The 10,474-nt window shown below is 41.1% G+C and overlaps 1 protein-coding gene across 5 annotated transcripts in view; it reads right to left on the reverse strand.

Annotated features, from left to right (window-relative positions):
- Window positions 1-585: 585 nt before the first annotated feature.
- LOC122362953 (SH2 domain-containing adapter protein F-like) overlaps window positions 586-10,474 on the reverse strand; it is an 86,511-nt gene continuing 76,622 nt past the window's right edge. For all 5 annotated transcript variants that reach the window (XM_043264767.1, XM_043264769.1, XM_043264768.1 and 2 more), the window contains 3 exons: window positions 7,731-7,860; window positions 7,531-7,650; window positions 586-3,517 (listed from right to left, as the gene is read on the reverse strand). In XM_043264767.1, coding sequence (XP_043120702.1) covers window positions 3,331-3,517; window positions 7,531-7,650; window positions 7,731-7,860 — 437 coding nt within the window. In that variant the 3' untranslated portion in view covers window positions 586-3,330. The remainder of the gene's footprint in view (window positions 3,518-7,530; window positions 7,651-7,730; window positions 7,861-10,474) is intronic.

Genomic DNA, 10,474 nt, shown 5'->3' on the forward strand with positions numbered 1-10,474 from the left:
ACACACACACACACACAGACACACGCACACACACACACACACACACACACACACACACACACACACACACACACACACACACACACACACACACACACACTCACACACAGACACACACACACACACACACACACACACACAGACACACACACACACACACACAGACACACACACACTCACTCACACACACACACACACACACACACACACACACACACACACACACACACACACACACACACACACACACACACACACACACTCTTGTCAGCACGGGACACATTTCTTCTCACAGTCGAGTGAAAACGAAGCTCCTGACGACATTAAAGGCAGCAGAGATCGCTCTCCTCCATCCCTCATCCTTCAGTCTTCATTTCTGTCCTCTTTTCTCTCGTTCCCCAAAGGTTGTACTGCCAGCCACGTTCAGAACCTCAAAACGCTTCCTTCTCATCTAAAAGCATGCCTGATCTCGTCTGTTTGCATACGATGAGCAGAAAAGTCCCGTTAAATCTCAGTGTTAATCACCAATAAGCCGTCTTTTCAATCCCTTAGATAATGTCCTAAAACAAACTTGATATTCCGTCACACAAGCCAATATATGCTTTTTATTGCATGAATTCATTCTCAAATCTAGCTTCAGTTCTGAATGCATCCGTAGTTTTTTTCAACATCGTACAGAAATACAAACAGGATCAACAATTAAAAATAAAATTCTCTAGAAGCTTTTTTTTCTTCTTCTTATTCCTCTTTCAGTGATTAGTTGCATTATTATTCAATCATATTAATAATCATCTTAAGAACCTGTTGTGCGATGGAGAGGTTCAGGGATGTTAAAGCTCCTTCACGCAACCAACGAGAGAGTAATGTTTCTAATGTTTTGACTCTTTTGCATCTTTTGCCAGTGAATGATTTTGATGATATCTGACCGATTGCTGTAGGACACTTTCTATCTCCAGGGTCCCGTGTTTCTCTTCTCTTCTTCTCTATAGCGTGCAGGGTGCTCTCTTATTAAAGCATGTTTCTGCTGAATGACATCTAGAACGGTCTCTCTCTCTCTCTCTCCTGAACCCGTCTGACAGAAACACAAACGCATTTCCAGCAAAAACACGCCTCGAAGCTCCTGGGGATCCACAGGTACTGAGAGGTTCGCCGCGGAAAGACTGACAATAAACACGGCGGCTCATAATGAGAGCGTTCAGAGAGAGTAATAAGACGAAGGACACGCAGCAATAAACACTGGAGTGTGGATGAAGGAGAGACAGGGTACCATCGGTCCTCTTAAAGGGACAGTCAACCCAAAAAAAGAAAAGGATGTCGTCATTTACTCACGATCGTGTCATCTTCATACGAAGGATTAAAATGTGCATGAATGAGATTCGAGGTCGTGTGTACTACTGTTTGGGAGCGATGCAGGAAATAAATACAGGGATCGGGGATGCATCGTATTGAACAAAAGCCACAGTAAATAGATTTATAATGTATCCATAGATTTCTGTTCTTTTGAACTTTCTGTGAATCCTGACAGTCTTCGCCAAAATATTAAGCGGCGCGACTGTTTTCCAGATTTTGCAAACAATCAAAAAAGTTTGTCGAGCAGTAAATCAGTGTATTATTCTGATTTCTGAAGATCACGTGACTCTGAAGACTGGAGAAATTATGCTGAAAATCACAGAAATAAATTACTCTTTAACACACATTGACATAGAAATCAGCTATTTTAGTTTGTGAAAATATTTCACAATTGTACAGCTTTTTCTGTATTTTTAATTCAGCCTTGGTGAGCGGAAGAGACATGAACTTTAAAAATGCCCCCAAATATGTATGTATTTCTGCACAGGCCTCTTTCCTCATTAACTCTCACTGCATGGAAAACAGCATAGAAGACATATAAGAGGTGAGTAAATGATGACGATTTTCATTTTTTGGAGGTGGGACTCTGCAGGTGAAAAAAAAACATGAGACGATGCATGAGCTTAAACCAATCACACAGGTTTTATATCTGTACCACAACCGTGTCGGCCGTCATGCTTTGAACGAACACTGAGAGACAAAAAACAATGACACAAAAGAAACCGGATGAAGGCAAACGAGGACAACCAGAGTTTAGAGGAAGGGTCAGGACAAATCTGTGCTCCGATTGGCTGAGCTGCTTTAAATGGTTTCCATGGCAAACAGTGTCCAATCAGAGATTTCAGGCGGGGGACAATTGCAAAGAAACGTAAGGTCAGATATATCACACACACACACACACACACACACACACACACACACACACACACACACATCGTCTTAGCTGGACTAAAACATCAGCGATAGCATTATTCTTTTTTCTCCATAATAAATTACAGCTACTAAACATTCATCGAGAGCAGAACGACAGCGTTCTCCAAGTGTTTTCTTTTTTTTTAAACCATGCATTGACAGTATAAGGCTTTAACCAAACAGAGTCACAAGAGCGTAGAAATCAAGGTCGGGTGAAGAAGAACGAGCTATTCTCGAACCAAAAAGGCAAAGTTTGGTGGGAAATCGAGACGGAGAGAGTTAAACCGGTCGATATCTGCAACGTCACTGTACCTTATCGACCGGCGGATGGATGAACGAAATTGATTTTCTGAGGTAGACAATACAGGAATATTTCATTCTCCTTGGTCAAGATCACCCTAAACTCTGGTGTATGAAGTGACTCTCTCTGAACGTGAAACTAAAAGGTCCTTTTTCACACTGTTCTGCATAGCCGCCTGTCCAAGTACACTTAAATGGCGCCATCCATCACTTCTCCTCTCGCTCTGCGCTATTGCTGCTATTCTAAGGGACCTGATGAATCTGTCCGCACACCAGCGATCGCTCTTCACATCCGTGGGTCTACCCGGAAAACGCCAGACACTCGATTTCAGTCTTTTTGGGGTTTATTTTTCTGTATGATCTGAAAATGTTCACACCTAACGATTAATATTTCACTGAACCGACCGACAATACCGTCACAGAAAGTCCAGGCGATGAGGTTTGGGTGCAGTACGATTCAGCGCCTTCGTCCGGAAATCGTAACTATGAAGATCCGGGCGGTCTGAGCGACGCTTGGGGTTTCTGTACAGTGTGTAACAGTGGAGATAAAGTGTGGGTGCAGGTCTAAGACTAAAAAGATCCACTCGTGGGACGAAAACGGGTCTGGAATCACGAAGAAGGCATTCGAAGGACCTGACGCCGCAGAGAAACCGCTTTCCTGAAGACGAGACAAACGAGGCGTCCAGGAGTCTCCCTTTTTGCCTTCAGGACCTCGGTAGCGCTTGTGGTCTTCGAGCAAAACGTCCCGCTTCCGCAGCGTTTCTGCCTCTAGAGCGTCCGGATGGCCACGGGGTACAGCAGGGACATGTGCTCGGCCCCTTTGATCGGCAGCTTGCGGCTGGAGTAGAAGTGGATGATCTCGGGAACGCTGTCGAACAGGCAGCTGTTCTGACCCAGCACGTACTTGTTGTCTTTGGTCCGAGAGAGCTTCATGTGCATGAACCCTTGACTGCTCCTGCGGAGAGAGAGACAGGGGAGAAGATGCGGTTGAAGACGATTAATAGAGAGGGAAGAAAACAATCTGTGATTAGTTGTCAGACGGCGGCGCTCAGGTACAGCTCATTGGCAAACGTGTCACGCGTGGCACTGAGACGCCTCCAGCTTTAATGAGACTCTTAAACGCTGGCGGGTTTCGACGGGGCTCTGAATGCAAAGCAGGTTAAAAGCCGAGCGCTGATATTAGTAGTGCTGATTATCACTCTTAAACAGTCCAGGCTTTGAACCAACACCTAATCCTGAGAAATAAAGCCGAGGCCTGGATATCATATAGATCTGAGGCTCTTCTGATCTGGACTTTTAAGAGAGGCTCCAGAATACACCGGTCACCGTCCAGACCTCCTCTGGCCTCGTGAGCATACTAATAGCAAAATGCAATGAAAGCAAAATGAAATGAATTCATTCAGATAAAATGTTAAATAAAACAATCATTATCTTTGCTGTCATTAAATATGAATCAAGTCCTCCATCGCTCTCCGGCTGATTAGCTGCCTGTCATTAACAACTCTTCATCATCATCATCATCATCATCATCATCATCAGAGACGAGAAAACATTTGAGCCGCACGGACCCCCGAATAATAATGCTGGTGAAATTTTAGCTTTGCTTCACAGGAATAAGTTTAGAAAAATAGAAAATAGTGATGTGAAATTATTTATTAGTTATTTTACAGTATTACTGTTTTTTGTGTGATCAAATAAATGCAGCCTTAATGAGCATACGATTTTTTTTTTTTACTAATCCCATTTTTTTTTTAATGCCAGGGGTATATAAAATAATAATAATAATAATAATATTAATATATTAATTTTATTATGCGTCGTTCATTTATGACACCCACAAATTCATCTGTTTCCAACATTTAAAAAGCAGTCTTCATCAGCCTCAGATTTTTATAAATAATTTTAATTTTAAATAATTAACCCAGCTCAGACTGATGAGGAAGCTGATGCCCTGCTGCTGTGTGTTTAAAGAGTGTGTTTGAGCCGAGACCCGTTCTCCGGTCGCTCTCAGAGCTCGCGCTCCTGCTGCACATTAACGGCCCACTAATTCAGAAACTTTTACTCTCCCTCCGTTCAGAGGAGATTTATTTCACTCCCTTCAGCCATTTCCTCTCTTTCTCCATCCATGAAGCAGATCTTTAAGAGACTGGACTACAGATCTTCTCCTCGTGGAGCGTCATGCAAAGACTCTTATAGGACGAATAAGCCCTAAAACAAACCACAACAACAACAGACTTCAAAATTTCCCACATAATTCATAGAATTTCTTAGAAATTCATGCATTTATTTAATAAATGCAATTAGAATAATCAATATTTGCACTGCAGAAGTTGCACAGAAGCTGGATCTGCAGTGATTATTATTATTATAAAAACCTTATAATTTTGGGGAATTTATTTATAAAAGTGGGATATATTAACACACTGTTTCATGCGCTGTATGTAGTTATGGCATGTAATAAATGCATTTACACTGTGTTTATAATTGCATATATAATGTTATCATAAAATCTAGAATTTTAGATATGAAACTCAAACCACCGGCAGGTGAAAAATCACTTACTTTACTGAGTGAGTCATTGATTCACTCTTTCAAATGATTCGTTCAATCAGCCGAATGAAGCAAGTGACTTTCAGAATCAGCTACTAGAATATTACTCTTACTATTTATGCCATAAAAAAGCAGAATAATAATAATAAAGTAGTATACTAGTACGCCTTTTTAAATTTAGCAGCAGTCTAAGTGCTTTGGCTTACTGAATCATTGACTGAATCATTTATTTATTGATTTGTTTATCCATTCATTCAATTATTCATTGCATTCAATGCATTCATTTCATTATTTAATGCACTCGTTTATTTATTAATTATATTCTTTCTTAATGTGTTCAGAAACACTATTAAATTGAAGGACGATTGACAAAATAGAGAATAAACGTAACATTACCATTAGTATTATTATATAATATTAATATATTTTTTAAATATTATTATATTTTAACACCATTTAACACAACGAGCACTAACAGAAGCACTGAAAATGTACTATTTGTGTGCTTTTGTTAATTAGAGCATCACCTCGTTAATGATTGAAAGATGAATGATGAATGAAGGAGCGGTGTTATGGTCATATGCTCCTCAGTGACGCTGCATTCAGGAGCGTTTCATAGCAGCATTAATATTTCAGCAGGCTCAGACACGGATCGTTTGCATGTAAAAGTCTCGGAGGAGACACGCCGAATACATGAATCAGTCCGTGACATTACTTAACATCTACAGGAGACAGCTGCTGATCGTCACAGAAGATCATTTCCCCTTTACTTTTGTGGTTATGTTCAATTAAACATCGGAGCTCAAATAACACATTATGCATGAAAAAAAAAACCATGCATTCTAATCTAATCTGGTGCACTATTTAGATTCAGATAATTTCCTCAATTACATTTATGCATTTATGCATGCACATATTATTGTTTTCATTTCATTTAACCAATTTTTATTTATTTCAATGCATTGCTTACTTATTCATTTACTTAGTGTTTTTATTTTATTCATTTTATTTATTATTTATTCCTTCCATTCGTTCAATTAGTGTATTTGTTTAATTAACTTATTTTTTTATTCAGTGCATTGATTCATTCAATCAGAGCATTCGGTATATGCATTTATTGTATTTACAATAACTTTATTTCTTTCTAGATGATTTTATTTGAATTCCTTCATGTAATTTCACTTCAAATTCACAATCACATTGAACATGAACATAATTCTTTAATTATTAATTTTGCACAACCTTAAAAAAACAAAATAATTGAGGCAAGTTTACAGCTCAATAATACACAACAAGTTTCAGTGAGCTCCTGAGTGTCTCTAATCTCACACACACACACTCACACACACACACACACACACACACACACACACACACACACACAGACAGACACACACAGACAGACACACACACACACACACACACAGCTCTGGAGCTCTCGTTCTGAGCTGATGAGAGGTGACCGCTCTAAAGGTGAAAACACATATCAGCCTGCATTAATGTAAAAGATAAAAGGTTATAGCGCGGGATGATGGGGTCAGAGGTCATGTGAAAGAAGCACTCCTCAGCAGGAGTGACTGACCTCCCACAAGCTCACACTGAAGCCCAAAGAAACGAGTGAACAGTTTGGTAACACTTTATTTAACACTTACACCTATTAGCATATTACTGGAACATCAGCAATGTATTAGTGTGGTATTTATTAGGTTGGCAGGGTGTTGCTATCTGGTTGCTATGGTACTTAGGGTGGCTGCCAATTTAACCTGGAATGACTGCTAGAGTGTTGCTATGTGGTCGATAGTGTTCCTGGGGTGGTTGCTAGGGTGTTGCTATGCAGTTGCTAGAGTGTTGCTATGTGGCCGTTAGTGTTCCTGGGGTGGTTGCTAGGGTGTTGCTATGCAGTTGCTAGAGTGTTGCTATGTGGTCGTTAGTGTTCCTGGGGTGGTTGCTAGGGTGTTGCTATGCAGTTGCTAGAGTGTTGCTAAGTGGTTGTTAGGGTACCCAGGGTGGACGGTAGGGTGTTGCTATCTGGTTAATAAGGTACCTAGAGTGGTTGCTAGGGTGTTGCTATGCAGTTGCTGGAGTGTTGCTAAGTGGTTGCTGAGGTGTTGCGATGCAGTTTCTAGGCTGTTGCTTAGCGGTTGATAGTTTACCAAAAGTGGTCGCTGGGGTGTTGCCATGTGGATGCTAGGATACTCAGGGAGGTTGCTAGGGTGTTACTAACATGCTTTTAGAATGATTTGCATGATACTAGGACGCTACTAACATCATGTTACTAGCAAGAATTTATTGAGGCAAAGGTGGCAGTTAAGAGTTAACAAGCGTTACCTATTGAGAAGCGTTTTGACTTTTAAATATATGTATAAGTGACCTAACCGAACGTGCGTTGTGTGTTGTTAGTGACGAAGAGCTTCTTACTTGAGCGAGAGCGAGAAGTCGTTCTTACAGGTTTCGCTGTTCCTCACCAGGTAACTGGCCTCTTTACACAAGCGCAGCAGAGCCTCGGCGTCCGTCCGGCTGATGGCTCCGTGATACCAGCTGTGGAGCACAGAAGGACAGGCGTGAGCGAGGAGGAGCGGCAGAGCCTCCAGCAAGCGTCTGCGGCGTGTTCCACTCACAACTGGCTCTCCAGAGGCACGGCCGGGTCGATGCGCTCGCCCACGCTGGGCTCCGAGGAGCTGCTCTTCCCGCTCGGGAGCCTCTGCAGCGGACGGCACTTCAGCTCCTTCTCCACGCCGTCGAACTGCACTGTAAGAGCACAAACACGGCCGGTGATGTGCGTCTCTAAAGATCCCTTCACAGCACAAACGAGCACTATACAGATTATCATACAAGTCTTCATATTGCAGCAAATGATTAATCGCATCCGAAAGCGTGCTTTAAAGTCACTGCTATCCAGAAATAGCTTTTGAAGAAAACCCCCAGCGTGAGCCTGTAAGACTATCAGTCCATACACTGTGTTTTATTGAGCAGAATCTCCCCGCGGGCCGTAACTCAAGTCTCTGAGCTCCTGAGGACTGAAGCTCACGCTGCGTGTAACGAGAGGAGCTTCAGACGTCCAGAATCACAGAAAAACACACACTAACCCCCGAACCGGACTGAATGAACACAGCCGATCACCTGCTGTTTCACACACACAGATAAATATATACAACTACTCAAAATAAAATAATAATTATTAAGAAATTAAAACACGAGAAATAAATAAAACGTAATACTTCATCTATCATTTTACTGAAAGCTTATTTGTTTTATTAATAACTAATACAACTAATACGTTAATAATGATAATGATTACAAATTTAAAAAAAGTAATATGTTATTTACATTTACATTTAGTCATTTTGCAGACGCTTTTATCCAAAGCGACTTACAATTGAGAGTACAGTTATGAAATACTGAATATTATATAGCTGGAAGACAAATCTACAGAAGGGTTTATGTGCTCTGTGTACGTCTGGCCCAGCGCCGCCTTCAGCCCACACGAGATACAGGGGTCACAGGGGTCAGGGGTCAGAGGGGGCACAGGATGTAGCTGTAGTGAGAGCTCATGTTTCTGATGAATGAACCTGTAGCCTCAAGCATCAGTGACCAGATTCACACACACACACACACACACACACACACACACACACACACACACAACAAAGACACAGAGAGACTGATAGAGGAGTGTGTGTGTGTGCATGTGCGTGCATGCGTGTGTGTGTGTGTGTTTGTGTGTGTGTGTGTGTGTGTGAGTTTGTGTGTATGTGTGAGTATGCATGCATGTGTGTGAGTGAGTATGCGTGCATGTGCGTGTGTGCGTGTGTGTGTGTGTGTGTGTGTGTGTGTGTGTTTGGTCTCCGTCACTGTAAGAGTGTAATTACGGTGTGATCCGTGACTCACAGGCTCTTTACAGCATCAAAGATCAATTAAACAGAGTCTCTTGTATCAGAGTGTATTGCAGTAAAACACTCAGCATGGAGCACTTCACGCCTCGCAGTGTGTAGAGCAAAGAGTTATGGGTAAAAAAAAAACCTTTTAATGAGTTAGCTTCCTTCTCTTTTTTTTGTTGAGATTATATGCCTGTATAAGTCTACATGAATCCCCCTGCAGACTGCACACGTGAGCTCCCTCAGTATACTGTAGACTTCCTAGGGGCTGTGTGTTCTGCCGCTAGAGGTCAGTGTGAGTGTTCTCACCTCTTCTCTTTTCTCTTGACAACAAATGATTACTTTTGCTGATCGAGGAGACAGTAAAGCGATCAAAAGTGACAGTGAAGACATTCATAACATCACAGTAGATTTACTTTCAAATAAATGAACTTTCTGTTCGTCTGTGAATTCTGAAAAATAAAATGCATCACAGTTTTCACAAAAATATGTTTTCAGCACTGATGTTAATCAGAAGTGTTTCTCCAGCAGTAAATCAGTATATTATTATGATTTCTGAAGGATCATGTGACGCTGAAGACTGGAGTAAATCACAAAAAGAAATTATATTTTAACTCATTCAGCGAATGATATTTCACAATACTAAATATTCTTGCTGTGTTTTTAGGCCTAGGTGAGCAGAAAATACTTTTTTTTTTAAATATATTAAAATTATTACTGACTCCCCAAAACCTGTGTACAGCAGCGTGTATATACTTTATTTATTTATATTTGCATGTAAGTTATAATTCTCCCGTTACATTTTAAGGCCAGTGCATTACCATGCTGCTAAATTGGTACCATGTTGACGTGTCATGAAAAAGTACATGTGTCCAGTGAAATCATAACAGCGCATGATTAGAAAGAAACATGGTACTGTAATGTAAGCACATTCACTCAATCAAAACACTTCAGGTTATGCTGCATGCATATGTATAACCAACACACATCCAGTGAATGACAATGAGCATACAGATATTCCAATGAATAAAACAGCTTGGGCTTGAATATTAGCGGGGATAATTAGCATTATGATCATGTAATAGTGCTGATGCAGCTCTGATGTCTCTGTGTGTGTGTATGTGCATGATTCTTAGAGTGTGTGTGTGCGTGTGTGTGTGTGTGTGTGTGTGTGTGTGTGTGTGTGTGTGTGATTGTGAGAGAGAGAGAGTGTGTGTGCTTGTGTATTAGTGTGTGTGATCATGAGTGTGTGTTTGCATGTGATGTGAAAGAGACGTGTGTGTGAAAGAGTGTATTAGTGTGTGTGTATGTGTGTGTGATTGTGATAGTGTGTGTGTGTGCATGTGAGAGAGAGAGAGAGAGAATGAGAATGACTGAATCGGTGTGTGTGTGTGTGTGTGTGTGTTTGCATATTGCATGAGTGCGAGATGGAATGTCATAATTTTTGTTTACTGTTGGCATATACTGTACGTTGGCGGAGAAACGAT

Source organism: Puntigrus tetrazona, chromosome 18 (assembly GCF_018831695.1).
Source record: "Puntigrus tetrazona isolate hp1 chromosome 18, ASM1883169v1, whole genome shotgun sequence".
Lineage (NCBI taxonomy): Eukaryota > Metazoa > Chordata > Actinopteri > Cypriniformes > Cyprinidae > Puntigrus > Puntigrus tetrazona.